Below are 17625 nucleotides of genomic sequence, written 5' to 3'. Positions count from 1 at the left end.
TACCAAGTGCACAATTTTTCAGATGTTGCCCTACCGGAGTTACACAGTGACAGAGTCACAGCGATTAGCTTCATGCATACTATGGGACGCCATTTTAGTCTTTGCATGTCAAAAAAGATAGTCGTACTGTCAAAACCGTACAAAAAAAGTCCGCAAACAAGCAAACACCGGCCAAGAACGATGTGTTTACAATACCGCGTTGGTAATAAAGCATCATTTGTTCAACCGCAACTTCTGGGGTAGCTAGCTTTAGCACCAATACAACCAGCCTGAAAAGAATGACCAATAGAAACCTCAGTCATTCTCATTATTCTTAGCAATGATTTAGGAATCCTTGTGAGTATGTATTAGCTAGGTTGGAATAAAGTCGGATATAAACAGTGTAGTTATTCCCTCCGTAAGGCAATCAAACAGGCAAAACGTCAGTACAGAGAAAAAGAGGAGTCGCAATTCAACGGCTCAGACATAAGGCGTACAGTGCGTTTTGAAAGTATTCAGACCCCTTGACTTTTTCCACATTGTGTTACGTTACAGCCTTATTCTAAAATTAATTTTAAAAAAACAATGTTTTACACTAATCAATCAACACACAATAACTCACTTACTCAGTACTTTGTTGAAGGACATTGGCAGCGATTACAGCCTCAAGTCTTCTTGAGTATGAAGCTACAAGCTCGGCACACTTGTATTTGGGGAGTTTCTCCCATTCTTCTCTGCAGATCGTCTCAAGCTTTGTCAGGTTGGATGGGGAGCATCGCAGCACAGCTATTTTCAGGTCTCTCCAGAGATGTTCGATTGGGTTCATGTCTGGATTCTGGTTGGGCCACTCAAGGACATTCAGAGACTTGTCCAGAAGCCTCTCCTGCATTGTCTAGGCTGTGTGCTTAGGGTCGTTGTCTTATTGGAAGATGAACCTTTACCCTCAGTCTGAGGTCCTGAGCACTCTGGAGCAGGTTTTCATTAAGGATCTCTCTGTACTTTGCTGCGTTCATCTTTCCCTCGATCCAAACTAGTCTCACAGTCCCTGCTGCTGAAAAACATCCCCAGAGCATGATGCTGCCACCACCATGCTTCATCGTAGGGATGATGCCAGGTTTCCTCCAGGCGTGAGGCTTGGAATTCAGGTCAAAGAGTTCAATCTTGGTTTCATCAGACCAGAGAATCTTGTTTCTCATGGTCTGAGAGTCTTCAGGTGCCTTTTGGCAAAATCCAAGCGGGCTGTCATGTGCCTTTTACTGAGGAGTGGCTACTGGTGGAGTACTGCAGAGATGGGAGAACCTTACAGAAGGACAACCATCTCCATAGAGGAACTCTGGAGCACTGTCAAAGTGACCATAAGGTTCTTGGTCACCTAACTGACTAAGGCCCTTCTCCCCCGATTGCTCAGTTTGGCCGGGCTTGGTGGTTCCAAACTTCTTCCATTTAAGAATGATGGAGGCCACTGTGTTCTCGGGGACCGTCAATGCTGCAGACATTTTCTGGTACCCTTCCCCAGATCTGTGCCTCGACACAATCCTGTATCGGAGCTCTACGGACAATTCCCTCGACCTCATGGCTTGGTTTTTGCTCTGACATGCACTGTCAATTGCAAAGTTTTTTTAAGGACTACAAGCGAGGCAGCACTCACAGTCGGCGCCATTCCTTCCCTGGTGTGGGACCTTACATACACAGGTGTATGCCTTTCCAAATCATGTCCAATCGATTGAATTTACCACAAGTGGACTCCAATCAAGTTATAGAAACATCTCAAGGATGATCAATGGAAACAGGGCGCACCTTAGCTCAATTTTGAGTCTCATAGCAAAGGGTCTGAATACTTATGTAATTAAGGTATTACTGTGTTTTATTTTAAATACATTCATTAAACTTTTAAAAAATCTTGTTTTCGATTTGTCATTATGAGGTATAGTGTGTAGACTGATGAGGGAAATGTATTTAAACCATTTTACAATTAGGCTGTAACGTAACAAAATGTGGAAAAGGGAAAGGTGTCTGAATACTTTCCGAATGCACTGTATATGGCAGGGTCTACGGAAAACTAGCCACATCACGGACACCTAAGTCTTGCTCCCGGACAAACTAAACACATTCTTTCCCCGCTTTGAGGATAACACAGTGCCACCGACGCAGACCGATCCCAATGACTGTGGGATCTCCTTCTCCATGGTCAACGTGTTAACCCTCGCAAGGCTGCCGGCCCAGATGGCATCCCTAGCCGCGTCCTCAGAGCAGCTGGCTGGAGTGTTTACGGACATATTCAATCTCTCCCTATCCCAGTCTGCTGCCCCCACTTGCTTCAAGATGTATACCATTGTTCCTGTACCCAAGAAAGCAAAGGTAACTGAACTAAATGACTGTCGCCCCGTAGCACTCACCTCTGTCACCATGAAGTGCTTAGAGAGGCTAGTTAAGGATCATCTCCCCTCCACCTCTACCTGACACCCTAGACCCACTGCAATTTGCGTACCACCCCAATAGATCCAGACCATACAATCACCATTGCACTCAACACTGCCCTATCCTATCTGGACAAGAGGAAAACCCATGTAAAAATACAGTTAATTGACAGTTCAATAGCTCAGCCTTCAACACCATCGTAGCCTCCAAGCTCATCATTAAGCTCAGGGCCATGGGTCTGAACCCCGCCCTGTGCAACTGGGTCCTGGACTTCTTGACAGGCCACCCCCAGGTGGTGAAGGTAGGTAACAACACCTCCACTACGCTGATCCTCAACACAGGGGTTGCACAAGGGTGCACGCTCAGCCCCCTCCTGTACTCCCTGTTCATACATGACTGCGTGGCCACGCACGCTTCCAACACAATTATCAAGTTTGCAGACGACACAACAGTAGTAGACCTGATTACCAACAATGATGAGACGGCCTACAGGGAGGAGGTGAGGGCTCTGGCAGAGTAGTGCCATTATAATAACCTCTACCTCAACAAAACAAAGGAGCTGATCGTGGACTTCAGGAGACAGTAGAGGGAGTAAGCCCCTATCCAAAAAGCTTCAAGTTCCTAGGTGTACACATCACAGGAGGGCTAATACCCTCTCAAACTTTTACAGATGCACAATTGAGAGCATCCTATCGGGCTGTATCACCGCCTGGTACGGCAACTGCAGCGCCCGTAAGAGCAGGGCTCGCCAGAGGGTGGTGCGGTCTGTCCAAAACATCACCGGGGGCACACTACCTGCCATCTAGGACACCAACATCACAGGAAGGACAAAAAGATCATCAAGGACATCAACCACCTGAGCCACGGCCTGTTCACCCCGCTATCATCCAGGAGGTGAGGTCAGTACAAGTGATTCAAAGCTGGGACCTGGAGACTGAAAACAGCTTCAATCTCAAGACCATCAGACTGTTAAATAGCCATCACCCGGTTACTCAACCCTGCACCTTAGAGGCTGCTGCCCTATGTACATGGAATCACTGATAAATTGAATAATGGAACACTAGTCACTTTAAATCATGTTTAAATACTGCTTTATTCATTTCATATAAATTGGGGCAAAAAAGTATTTAGTCAGCCACCAATTGTGCAAGTTCTCCCACTTAAAAAGAGGAGAGAGGACTGTAATTTTCATCATAGGTACACTTCAACTATGACAGACAAAATTAGAAGAAGAAAAAATCAGAAAATCACACCAAAGAGCTGTCAAAGGACACCAGAAACAAAATTGTAGACCTGTACCAGGCTGGGAAGACTGAATCTGCAATAGATAAGCAGCTTGGTTTGAAGAAATCAACTGTGGGAGCAATTATTAGGAAATGGAAGACATACAAGACCACTGACAATCTCCCTCGATCTGGGGCTCCACGCAGTCAAAATGATCACAAGAACGGTGAGCAAAAATCCCAGAACCACACGGGGGGACCTAGTGAATGACCTGCAGAGAGCTGGGACCAAAGTAACAAAGCCTACCATCAGTAACACACTATGCCGCCAGGGACTCAAATCATGCAGTGCCAGACCTGTCCCCCTGCTTAAGCCAGTACATGTCCAGGCCCGTCTGAAGTTTGCTAGGGAGCATTTGGAGGATCCAGAAGAAGATTGGGAGAATGTCAGATGGTCAGATGAAACCAAACCAAACTTTTTGGTAAAAACTCAACTCGTCGTGTTTGGAGGAAAAAGAATGCATCCAGAGTTGCATCCAAAGAACACCATACCTGGAGGTGGAAACATCATGCATGGGGGTGGAAACATCATGCTTTGGGGCTGTTTAGCTGCAAAGGGACCAGGACGACTGATCCGTGTAAAGGAAAGAATGAATGGGGCCATGTATCGTGAGATTTTGAGTGAAAACCTCCTTCCATCAAAAAGGGTATTGAAGATGAAACGTGGCTGGGTCTTTCAGCATGACAATGATCCCAAACACACCGCCAGGGCAACGAAGGAGTGGCTTCGTAAGAAGCATTTCAAGGTCCTGGAGTGGCCTAGCCAGTCTCCAGATCAACCCCATAGAAAATCTTTGGAGGGAGTTGAAAGTCCGTGTTGCCCAGCAACAGCCCCAAAACATCACTGCTCTAGAGGAGATCTGCATGAAGGAATGGGTCAAAATACCAGCAACAGTGTGTGAAAACCTTGTGAAGACTTACAGAAAACGTTTGACCTCTGTCATTGCCAACAAAGGGTATATAACAAAGTATTGAGATAAACTTTTGTTATTGACCAAATACTTATTTTCCACCATAATTTGCAAATAAATTCATTAAAAATCCTACAATGTGATTTTCTGAATTTTTTAAATAATTTTGTCTGTCATAGTTTAAGTGTACCTATGATGCAAATTAAAGGCATCTCTCGTCTTTTTAAGTGGGAGAACTTGCACAATTGGTGGCTGACTAAATACTTTTTTGCCCCACTGTGTGTGTGTGTGTGTGTATGTATATACACACGTGTATATACACACACATATATATATATATATATATATATATATATATATATATATATAGTATTCTACTATATTTTAGTCAATTCCCCAGCAACATTTCTCATCTTAATATATATATATATTATATAATTAATATAATATTAATATAATATATATTTCTTAATTCCATTCTTTTACTTTTAGATTTGTGTGTATTGTTGTGAATTGTTAGATACTGCCGCACGATTGGAGACCGCAATAACATCTGCTAAATATGTGTATTTGACCAATACAATTTGATTTGATTTGAAAGATAAGCAACCCCATGCTTCAGCCTATTTCTTTATAGCCACTGTGTTGCATCAGTTGGGCTACAAGTGATAATGCTTATTGCTAACAGCATACACGATAATATGGTCCAATATGTTAAAATATATATATTTTACCAATATGATATTGGGCTCTTTCTGGAGGTGGAAATTATATTTTAGATGGTGTCAGCATAATTAGATTTTCATTCATTTTGGAGTAGAACGTCCTGAGCGCCTCAGTCCTTCTACATAAAAATTAACTGGGGACACCAGCCCCACTCTTCTTCATCAGTACTCGACAGGTAAAAGTGAATTCACACATCCGTCATATTGCTTTCACCGATCATATTTTCTAAAATTAGTGCACATGAAAGAGAGGATATAAGGAAGAGAAAACACTTTAAACTATTGAACTGCACCACATAGTTTAATATTAAAGGGTCACAGACTGTCATTAAGCAGAGGAACTCACCCAGTCTTGAGGTCTGTGACACGCAGGCAGTTGGTAGAGTCAAGGCCCACTCGACCATTCCGCACCACACTGCACAACAAGGGGCGCAGCTCAGGAGAGATGCGATTCAGTGCAACCTCAGGGGACATGCTGTTCATCTTCCACACTCAAGTTCTCTGGAAACAGCCCAAGACAGAGACCAAAGGAGCTTGCCATCATTAACGCAGTAAACACATCATTCAATCTCACAATGCATTGACAGCTATAAAATACATATTACTGAGACAATGCTCTCATGACAGTATGTCATGTATTCTGCAAGCTATGGTCAGTTTGTTAGATTAATCAATCACAGGCACTGACATTTTGATACAGACATCTTTCCAACACTAGCAAAACATAGCTAGCTAACTTACTGCAATTGTTTTTCATGCAAAATCGAGTCAAATGAATGGCAGAGATAGCTAAATGTATTAACTAACGTTCGTTTACTTTCATTTTGATGTGTTGTTGTCGAAGGTTAGCAGCTAACTATGTATCCATAAGCAGTAGTGGGAGGTTTTCCCAATAATTAACTAGAAAGCTTGCTAACGTTACATAAATTGCTGTCAAAGTCAGCTCAAAATTGGGAAATAGCTTACTTTATTGGAAATCCGTTAACGTTTAAATTTGTACAGCAAATAATCGATCGTCACTAGTTACCACAGTCCCAAAGTAAAACAATAAATATTCAAAAGTGATTAACCACACTGCTAAACTTATGCGTAACACTAATCTTAATTTTTTTGTTTTTATCAATTTTTACAACAGCCAATTTTGACTTCGTGGTTGTGTTAAACAGTGTAAACCCGAATCTTCCGGTAGATGTTTTTGGGGTCCTTTTCGGACCTCAAAGTCCATAGCCGGTGTTGCTTTTGCCGGTCTACAAAAGGCTCCTTTCATCCTGTGCTAGATATTTTTTTTTGATACAACTCTTATTTGTGTGTTAAAATAATGACTCCATAGAATAGATATTGCCTTTTTTTATTTGGTCAACAAATTCATTTGAAATGCATTATACGAGTCAGAACTAGCTTAGCTAGTACAAATTCCAGAGCTGTCATTTTTCAACGTGTAACCAGGCACTACCTCAGTGGCAGATTTTGACGGTGCTAGCAATGCACTTTGGCCACTTCATAACAAGACAGCGAACTCAGAATTGGACATTAGGTAATGTGTTTATATCTTACATGTCCACCTTATTTTACATAAATCCAAGTAACTTTATGGCAGTGATTTTTGCTAGCTAGCAAAGTAAACTTTAGTCAAGCAAGCTAATGTCAGCCACTGCACCAAAGATGTCTAATTGTTCTATCTGTGACTGTTGGAATCATAGCGGATTAAATTCAACTCCGCGATTTACGATGGAATTGGGCAAGCAACTAGTGTGTGCTTACTGGAGCTCCAAGTTAGTTTTTTATTTAAAAAACGACTGATTTCAGCACCCTCCAATTAAGTATGACATTGTTCCGTGTAATTGTGTGCTGACATCAGTCGTTTTTTATAAAAACGTCATTTTGTGACGTTGGAACTCCAGTCAGCCCACACTAGTTTTCGCACATTTCCATTTTAAATTGTAGAGTTGAGTTTAGCCGGCTTTTGGCAGTGGTGGGAAAAAAGTACTTAATACCTTTAATAGAAAATTACTCAAGTAAAAGTCACCCAGTAAAATACTACTTGAGTAAAAGTAAAAAACTATTTTGTTTAAAATATACTTAATTATCAAATGTAAATGGAATTGCTAAAAATGTACTTAGTATCAAAAGTAAAAGTATAAATAATTTCAAATTCCTTATATTAAGCAAACAAATGTTTTATTTATTTATGGAAAGCCAGTGGCACACTCCAACACTCAGACATAATTTACAAACAGAGCATTTGTGTTTAATATGTCTGCCAGAGCAGAGGCAGTAGGGAAGACCAGGGATGAGTTGGACCAATGTTTTCTTGTCAAAATGTAACAAGTACTTTTGGGTGTCAGGGAAAATGTATGGTGTAAAAATGACATTATTTCCCCTAGGAATGTAAGTGAAGTGAAAGTTAGCAAACATGTAAATAATAAAGTAAAGTACAGATACCCCAAAAAACGACTTAAGTAGAACTTTAAAGTATTTTTAATAATACTAATAATAGTATTCATAATGACCAAGAAGCCAGTGTTGGGAGGATAAATTGGCACAGGTGTTGTTACACCTTAGACGAAGTCGAGGGGCAAACCGTGCCAATATTTCCTCCAAACACCGGCTTTGAGGGCATTTATCACTTTTATACAACGGGTTGCCAACATATTCTAACATGGATTTACGTATTTTCATTAAAAATGTTATTTTGATGAATTTATTCATACTATTTAATCCTTCCACAACGTGCCCCCACACATTGACTCTGTACCAGGACCCCATATATAGCCTCGCTACCGGTATTTTATTGTTGCTCCTTAATTATTTGTTATTTCTATTTTTCTTTTTTTAAATTAAAACTGCATTGTTGGTTAAGGGCTTGAAAGTAAGCATTTCACTGTGAGGTCTACACCTGTTGTATTCATCGCATGTGACGAATACAATTTGATTTGGTTTTATAGTCCCAAAACAAATCTCGGGTTGCTCGTTTTATCGGTTCGGTTGCTAGAGACGCAACCCAGTCGTTCAGTCTTTTAGTTCTGTATCTATGGACGCGACCCAGTCGTTCGTTCTAAATGTTCCATTGCCGTACTGTTAGCTCATCAACTACATCTAACTTATTCACATCAAAAAGTGCAGGCAGAATAACAGCAAAGTAGACGCATTTGCTCAGGCTGTTTTCTAGTGACATTTATTTGGATACATCCATAACAATATGCTCACTCGTCAGGACACATCCAGAGGAGCTAGCCAACAAAACAGCTAACACAATCACTTCAAAGTGAAGCTGGAAAGACTGCAAACTAGCCGCACTTCATTTCGTTTGACCTTTTGTCAATTGACATTTCTTTGTATATATCCATAAAAATGATACCAGCTGATTCATGATTTCGACTGGCTGAGAAACGCTCTCTCGTCCTGACTCCCAACACGTTCATTACTATGGGACAGCAGGAGATCGAATTTGAATATTGAAACAATGTTGCTAATGTCGAAAGATAAGATAGCAAGGTTTATACAAATCTCCTCTGTTGAAAACTAAATGTTAGTCTGAAGGAAATGTGAGATGATGTCTAAATGCTTTTTATTGTGGAGATAAAGTTTACAAAGTGCCTGGCTGGGTAGATTAGACAGTGGATTGCGCAGTCAGATGGAACGGTGTAAATAGGCATTTTAATGTCATTAGAGTTAGCTGGTGGTAAATTGTCATATAGACACCGACAGGAAGGCGGTTTTACCCAATCAGCATTCAGGATTAGACTCACCTGCTGTATAATAGGCAATAACAAACACTTGGACCATATAAACTAAAGTTAATCTTCAACAGTGAATGCTGTGTATGGCCTATTTCACAGCTGGTCCAAAGTTCCTAACCAGCTATTGACTAGCAAGCCTCTATTGGCCTAATATGTGCTGTAGTAGCTAGCCAACTCTGTTTCTAGCTTCACAATGAACAAAAACACAGAAATAAGCACCAAGACAAGACTGCACAATGGAGGTAAAACTAAAATGACAATGGACTGGAACACCAGGACACCGATTTGCTACTCGTGCTATGTCTAGAAAAATTAGGAATGTTTGGAGAAACACTGATTAATTACCGTCATGCCCAGACAGTGTGTGAAAGGCTTGAATCCTAGGGGGAAACTTGATTTCTTGCATACTCTCTCCTCAAAACAATTAATTGGATGGAGTTTGGTAAGGAGGCACAAGACAAGGACAGATGCCGTTAGGAATCACATCAACAAAAAATCCTATATTCACATTGGGTCAAACTGTGTCAGTGTGGCTTTAATCATTAATTGCCATCATTGCATTGATCCCCTCTCAATGAGAAGTTGCCATAACCTGATGGAGTGGAGTGAGTCCCAAACCATACTAAACAAAAAAATGAATGCAACATATAAAGTGGTGGTCCCATGTTTCATGAGCTGAAATAAAAAATCCCAGTACCATACACACAAAAAGCTTATTTCTCTAAAATGTTGTGCATACATTTGTTTACATCCCTGTTAGTGAGCATTTCTCCTTTGCAAAGATAATCCATCCACCTGAAAGGTGTGTCATATCAATAAGCTGATTAAACAGCTGGGGACAATAAAATACCACTCTAAATTTTGTCACACAACACAATGCCACATATGTCTCAAGCTTTGAGGGAGCGTGCAATTGGCATGCTGACTGCAGGAATGTCCACCAGAGCTGTTGCCAGAGAATGTTAATTAACAGAATGTTAATTTCTCTACCATTCTCAACCACTTTCGATGGCCACTGTTATGCTGGAGAAGTGTGGTCTTCATGGATTAATCCCAGTTTCAACTGTACTGGGCAGCTGGGAGACAGCCTGTATGGCGTCGTGTGGGAAAACAGTTTGATGATGTCAGCGTTATGTACAGCGTGCCCCATGGTGGTGGTGGGGTTATGGTATGGTCAGGCATAAACTACAGACAATGAACCCAATTGCATTTTATCGATGGCAATTTGAATGCAACAGAGGTACCGTGACGAGATTCTGAGGCCCATTGTCGTGACATTCATCCGCCGCCATCACCTCATGTTTCAGAATGATAATGCACAACCCCATGTCACAAGGATCTGTACGCAATTCCTGGAAACATAAATTGTTGCAGTTCATCCATGGTCTGCATACTCACCACACGTCACTCATTGAGCATGTTTGGGATACTCTGGATCGACATGCACGACAGATTGTTCCAGTTCCCGCCAATATCCATAAACTTTGCACAGCCATTGAAGAGGAGTGGGACAACATTCCACGGGCCACAGTCAACAGCCTGATCAACTCAATGCAAAGGAGATATTTTGCGCTGCATGAGGCAATTGGTGGTCACTCCAGATTCTGACTGGTTTTCTAAACCACGCCTAGGGCTATGGTGACCATATTACCGCCACACGGGCGGTCACAAGCCATGAAGGCAGTCAAATTCCACGTCACTGTTTAAACACGGTAATTATTCTTCAAGCTCTGATGCTGCTGATGGTCATTAGTAGATTACCCAACTTGCTAACTGCCTGGTACTCACCACTTTGTTGTCCCTCTAATCACTCTGATGTCAATGCAAATGTAACCAAAAATCTTATCAAACACTTCATTAGAGCTGAACAGAGTGGTGGCCTCTATTAGAAAGAGTAACCCAACCACCGTCTATAGGCTAGGCCTACTACAGTTGAAGTTGAAAGTTTACATAAACTCGTTTTAATGACTCCAACCTAAGTGTTTCAAACACTCCACAAATTACTTGTTAACAAACTATAGTTTTGCCAAGTCAGTTAGGACATCTACTTTGTGCATGACACAAGTCATTTTTCCAACAATTGTTTACAGACAGATTATTTCACACATAATTCACTGTATCACAATTCCAGTGGGTCAGAAGTTTACATACACTAAGTTGACTGTGCCTTTAAACAGCTTGTAATATTCCTGAAAATGATGTCATGGCTTTAGAAGCTTCTGATAGGCTAATTGACATCATTTGAGTCAATTGGAGGTGTACCTGTGGATGTATTTCAAGGCCTACCTTCAAACTCAATGCCTCCTTGCTTGACATCATGGGAAAATCAAAAGAAATCAGCCAAGACCTCAGAAAAAAAACTAGACCTCCACAAGCGCCTGACGATACCACGTTCATCTGTACAAACAATAGTATGCACGTATAAACGCTATGGAACCACGCAGCCGCCATACCGCTCAGGAAGAACACGCGTTCTGTCTCCTAGAGATGAATGTACTTTGGTGTGAAAAGTGCAAATCAATCCCAGAACAACAGCAAAGAACCTTGGAAAGATGCTGGAAGAAACCGGTACAAAAGTATCTATAGCCAAAGTAAAACGAGTCCTATATCGACAACCTGAAAGGCCACTCAGCAAGGAAAAGCCACTGCTCCAAAATCTCCATAAAAAAGACAGACTACGGTTTGCAACTGCACATGGGGAAAAATATCGTACTTTTTGGAGAAATGTCCTCTGTTCTGATGAAACAAAAACAGAACTGTTTGGCCATGATGACCATCGTTATGTTTGGAGGAAAAAGGTGGAGGCTTGCAAGAAGAAGAACACCGTCCCAACCGTGAAGCACAGGAGTGGCAGCATCATGGCGTGGGGGTGCTTTGCTGCAGGAGGGACTGGTCCACTGGAAAGTGACCTCCATTCACTATTTATAACCCTGCCCATTTCGAGACATGATAATGGTCCATTTCTAAATCAAAACCAATTTCATCCATATATTATTTAGTATATGCAAAGACAAGATTATACCTAGAATGGTCTGTTAGGTGACAATAATTGCCTATTACTTGTAAATGGAGTATTATCACTTGTGATAAAAGCAGAAATACCTTGGAATTGAGCTCAGGTGCATCCTGTTTCAATTGATCATCCTTGAGATGTTTCTACAACAGGATTGGAATCCACATGTGGTCAATTCAATTGATTAGACATGATTTGGAAAGGCACACACCTGTCTATATAAGGTCCCACAGTTGACAGTGCATGTCAGATTAAAAACCAAGCCATAAGGTCGAAGGTATTGTCCATTGAGCTTCGAGGCAGGATTGTGTCGAGGCACAGATCTGGGGAAGGGTACCGAAACATTGCTGCAGCATTGAAGGTCCCCAAGAACACAGTGGCCTCCATCAGTCTTAAATGGAAGCAGTTTTGAACAACCAAGACTCTTCCTAGAGCTAGCCACCCAACCAAACTGAGCAATCGGGGGCAAAGTGCCTTGGTTAGGGAGGTAAACCAAGAACCTATATGGCACTCTGACAGAGCTCCAGAGTTCCTCTGTGGAGATGGGAGAACCTTGCAGAAGGACAACCATCTCTACAGCACTCCACCAATCAGGCCTTTATAGTAAAGTGACCAGATGGAAGCCACTCCTCAATAAAAGGCACATGACAGCCCGCTTGGAGTTTGACAAAAGGCACCTGAATACTCTCAGACCATGAGAAACAAGATTCTCTGGTCTGATGAAACCAAGATTGAACATATTTTGGCCAGAATGCCAAGTGTCACTTCTGGAGGAAACCTGGCACCATCCCTACCGTGAATCATGGTGATGGCAGCATCATGCTGTGGGGATGTTTTTCAGAGGCAGGGACTGGGAGATTAGTCAGGATCAAGGAAAAGATGAACGTAGCAAAGTACAGAGAGATCCTGATGAAAACCTGCTCCAGAGTGCTCAGGACCTCAGACTGGGGCGAAGTTTCACTTTCCAACAGGACAATGACCCTTACCACACAGCCGAGACAACGCAGGAGTGGCTTCGGGACAAGTCTCTGAATGTCCTTGAGTGGCCCAGCCAGAGCCCGGACTTGAACCTGATCAAACATCTCTGGGGAGACCTGAAAATAGCTCTGCAGCGACACTCTGCATCCAACCTGACAGAGATTGAGAAGATCTTCAGAGAAGATTGGGAATAACTCCACAAAAACAGGTGTGCAAGTTTGTGGCATCATAACCAAGAAGACTCAAGGCTGAAGTCCCTGCCAAAGATGCTTCAAGAAATTACTGAGTAAAGGGTCTGAATACTTTTGGAAATGTGATATTATTATTTTTATAGACAATACTGTTCAAAAGTTTGGGATTACTTAGAAATGTCCTTGTTTTTTAAAGAAAAGCACTTTTTTTTGTCCATTAAAATAACATCACATTTATCAGAAATTACAGTGTAGACATTGTTAATGTTGTAAATTACTATTGTAGCTGGAAACGGCTGATTTAAAAATGAAAAATAAAAATGTATTGAATATCTACATAGGCCCATTATCAGCAACCATCACTCCTGTGTTCCAATGGCACGTTGTGTTAGCTAATCCAAGTTTATCATTTTAAAAGGCTAATTCATTCTTAGAAAGCCCTTTTGCAATTATGTTAGCACAGCTGAAAATTGTTGTCTGATTAAAGAAGCAATACAACTGGCCTTCTTTAGACTAGTTTAGTATCTGGAGCATCAGCATTTGTGGGTTCAATTACAGGCTCAAAATGGCCAGAAACAAATAACTTTCTTCTAAAAACTCATCAGCCTGTTATTGTTCTGAGAAATTAAGGCTATTCCATGCGGGAAATTGCAAAGAAACTGAAGATCTCGTACAACGCTGTGTACTACTCCCTTCACAGAACAGCACAAACTGGCTCGAACCAGAACAGAAAGAGGAGTGGGATGCCTTGGTGCACAACTGAGCAAGAGGACAAGTACATTAGAGTGTCTAGTTTTAGAAACAACTGTCCCAGACTGCATTTGGAATATTTATTTCTCACGGCAACACAAAGCTGATGCCGCCGGGAAATTCAAGACATTATCAATTGCTTGTCAAATTGTGAATGAGAGACTGATGAAGTGTGTACGGCCTGCGCAAAAAAAAACAAAGCAGAGCTCATGCCTTTCATGCAACTTTTTACAAAGCATCATGCAGCCTTACAACGTATTAAACATCTAAACATATAGCCCATCGTTTGTAGAACAACTAAAGTTACATTAATAACTCTAAATTAAGCATATACTGTAGGAGTACCTATTTATTAGTTAAACGCTGAACACAGAATAGCTTCATGTGCTCACTGCCTCAAATCGTTTGGAGGAAATATCCTTTCAATTCAATCAGCTTTGTTCAATTGTATTCTTATGCTATAAAATAATATAAATAATGCCATGGAATTCTAAGAAGATCTTGTCTGCTAAAATAACTTGTGTAGCCCATAGCCAGATGAGGACCTAACATAAGGACTAGTATGCTATTCTGTTCTTCTGAATTAGACTACATTTTCTTCATATCATGTTTCTTTAGACTTGTCTAAAATAAATAATGGATTTATTATGAATGTGTAGACTATATTACATGGATTTATTAGACTTTTTCAAATGTAGATGTACCAAAAGGTCTGCATCAGTAGCTTGTAGGCTATGTGTGGAAGCCAGTTGTGTTTGTTAATTAACGGTCAATTACCGTGAGACCAGCAGTTTCCAGCTGACAGAATTGTGTGACCTCCACTGCCCTATCCACGCCCCTACCTTTTTAAAGGTGTCTGTGTACTCCCAGTCATGTGAAATCCATAGATTAGGGCCTAATGATTTTATTTTAATTGACTTATTTCCTTATAAACGTCTTCTCATTTTCAGCAAACTATGACTTTAATTGCCTACCGTCTGTAAGTTGTTAGTGTCTTAACGACCACTCCACATTAGAGGTCGACCAATTAATCGGGATGGCCGATTAATTAGGGCCGATTTCAAGTTTTCAAAACAATCAGAAATCGGTATTTTTGGGCGCCAATTATTATAATTTTTTTATATAAATAAATGTTATACCTTTTATTTAACTAGGCAAGTCAGTTAAGAACACATTCTTATGTTCAATGACGGCCTAGGAACGGTTCTGCCTTGTTCAGGGGCAGAACGACCTTGTCAGCTTGGGGGATCCAATCTTGCAACCTTAGAGTTAACTAGTCCAACGCACTAACCGCCTGCCTCTCATTGCACCCACGAGGAGCCTGCCTGTTACGCGAATGCAGTAGAAGCCAAGGTAAGTTGCTAGCTAGCATTAAACTTATCTTATAAAAAACAATCAATCAATCATAATCACTAGTTATAACTACACATGGTTGATGATATTACTAGTTTATCTAGCGTGTCCTGCGTTGCATATAATCGATGCAACGCTGGGGGATGAGCGCATTTGTGAAAAAAGCACAAACGTTGGACAACTGTACCTAACCATAAACACCGATGCCTTTCTTAAAATCAACACACAGAAGTATATATTTTTAAACCTGCATATTTAGCTAATAGAAATCCAGGATCGCAGGCAATATTAACCAGGTGAAATTGTGTCATTTCTCTTGCGTTCATTGCACGCAGAGTCAGGGTATTTGCAACAGTTAGGGCAGCCTGGCTCATTGCGAACTAATTTGCCAGAATTTTACGTAATTATGACAACATTGAAGGTTGTGCAAAGTAACAATAATATTTAGACTTAGGGATGCCACCCGTTAGATAAAATCCCGAACGGTTCCGTATTTCACTGAAATAGTAAACGTTTTGTTTTCGAAATGATAGTTTCCGGATTCGACCATATTAATGACCAAAGGCTCATACTGTATTTCTGTGTGTTATTATGTTAGAATTAAGACTATGATTTGATAGAGGACTCTGACTGAGCGATGGTAGGCAGCAGCAGGCTCGTAAGCATTCATTCAAACAGCACTTTTGTGCATTTTGCCAGCAGCTCTTTGCAAGCACAGCGCTGTTTATGACTTCAAGCCTATCAGCCTAATGGCTGGTGTAACCGATGTGAAATGGCTAGCTAGTTAGCTTTGTGTGCGCTAATAGCGTTTCAAACGTCACTCGCTCTGAGACTTGGAGTAGTTCTTCCCCTTGCTCTGCAAGGGCCGCGGCTTTTGTGGAGCGATGGGTAACCCTGCTTCGAGTGTGGCTGTTGTCGATGTGTTCCTGGTTCGAGCCCAGGTATGGGTGAGGAGAGGGACGGAAGCTATACTGTTACACTGACAATACTATAGTGCCTATAAGAACATCCAATAGTCAAAGGTATATGAAATACAAATAGTATAGAGAGAAATAGTCCTATAAATACTATATTAACTACAACCTAAAACCTCTTACCTTGGAATAATTGAAGTCTCATGTTAAAAGGAACCACCAACTTTCATATGTTCTCATGTTCTGAGCAAGTCACTCAAACGTTAGCTTTTTTACATGGCGCAAATTGGACTTTTATTTCTCCGAACACTGTGTTTTTGCATTATTTAAACCAAATTGAACATGTTTCATTATTTATTTGAGGCTAAATTGATTTTTATTGATGTATTATATTAAGTTAAAATAAGTGATCATTCAGTATTGTTGTAATTGTCATTATTACAAATAAAGAAATAAAAATCGTCCGATTTAAATCTGTATCAGCTTTTTTTGGTCCTCCAATAATCGGTATCGGTATCCGCGTTGAAAAATCATAATCGGTTGACCTCTACTCCACATGTTCATTAATTGTTTATGGTTCATTGAACAAGCATGGGAAACAGTTTTAAACCCTTTACAATGATGATCTGTGAAGTTATTTGGATTTTTACGGAATTATTTTTGAAAGACAGGGTCCTGAAAAAAATGACTATTTTTTTTGCTGAGTATTATGAACTGTAACTCAGTAACATCTTTAAAATGGTTCTATGTTGCTTTTATATTTTTGTTCAGTGTAGGCTAACATTCCGGCTTCTATCATCCCCTCAGCTTTTTCTAAAAATAGATACAAAGGATTTGAAAATGTCTACATTTTTGTAATATAAAGTAGGCCTAAATTACCCCCATTGCATCATTTTATAGTTTATTTTATTGACACTTTTTCAAGTCATACACTTTCCATGTCCATCCTTACGACACAACTAGGCCTAGGCTAATCTCCATGAATATATCACCTTTTGTGTCAGTTTAACCCAATGAAAAATCATTTTGCTCCCTTTGTTTTGTCAAGAAAGACCAGGTTGTAGTAGGCTAACAGAGAAGTTGACTTAACTCATTATGCAAGTAAACCAGAATCTGAGAGGGGGCCCCCTGTTTTGAGTGGTCGGACATGCTTGCTAAAATTCTTTCTGCTGCAATAGGGGTAGCACATCTAGAAGACAATATGCTCAGAAATGTGGGAGAATTTAGCCTAGCTGTCCTAGAGCCAGCGGCCAGGCTTTCTGAGCCTTTTTACTGCTTAGGAGGAGATTTGAAAAGATTAACAGACAAGCATGAACTCTAATACATGCCAAGGATTGAATTAATTAAAGATTTTTCTGGGCTGTGTTCAG

General features: G+C 40.7%; 2 protein-coding genes across 6 annotated transcripts in view; one reads left to right on the top strand and one right to left on the bottom strand.

Annotated features, from left to right (window-relative positions):
* The window catches only part of babam2 (BRISC and BRCA1 A complex member 2), a 183674-nt gene extending 177140 nt beyond the window's left edge, over window positions 1-6534 (bottom strand). The window contains exons 1-2 of the mRNA XM_035752769.1: window positions 6283-6534; window positions 5663-5817 (exon numbers count right to left, since the gene is read on the bottom strand). Coding sequence (XP_035608662.1) covers window positions 5663-5799 — 137 coding nt within the window. The 5' untranslated portion in view covers window positions 5800-5817; window positions 6283-6534. The remainder of the gene's footprint in view (window positions 1-5662; window positions 5818-6282) is intronic.
* Window positions 6535-6614: 80 nt separating this feature from the next.
* The window catches only part of rbks (ribokinase), a 76275-nt gene continuing 65264 nt past the window's right edge, over window positions 6615-17625 (top strand). For 2 of the 5 annotated variants that reach the window (XM_035752766.2, XM_035752767.2), the window contains exon 1: window positions 6621-6850. The gene's annotated coding sequence lies outside the window, so the exon portion shown is untranslated. Of the gene's footprint in view, window positions 6851-8795; window positions 15342-17625 lie in introns of those variants that run through there. The other 3 variants (XM_052497089.1, XM_035752762.2, XM_035752763.2) reach the window with 3 other exon arrangements.

Source organism: Oncorhynchus keta, chromosome 35, assembly GCF_023373465.1.
Source record: "Oncorhynchus keta strain PuntledgeMale-10-30-2019 chromosome 35, Oket_V2, whole genome shotgun sequence".
Taxonomy (NCBI): Eukaryota; Metazoa; Chordata; class Actinopteri; order Salmoniformes; family Salmonidae; genus Oncorhynchus; species Oncorhynchus keta.
This window is presented reverse-complemented; position numbering and strand designations above follow the sequence as displayed.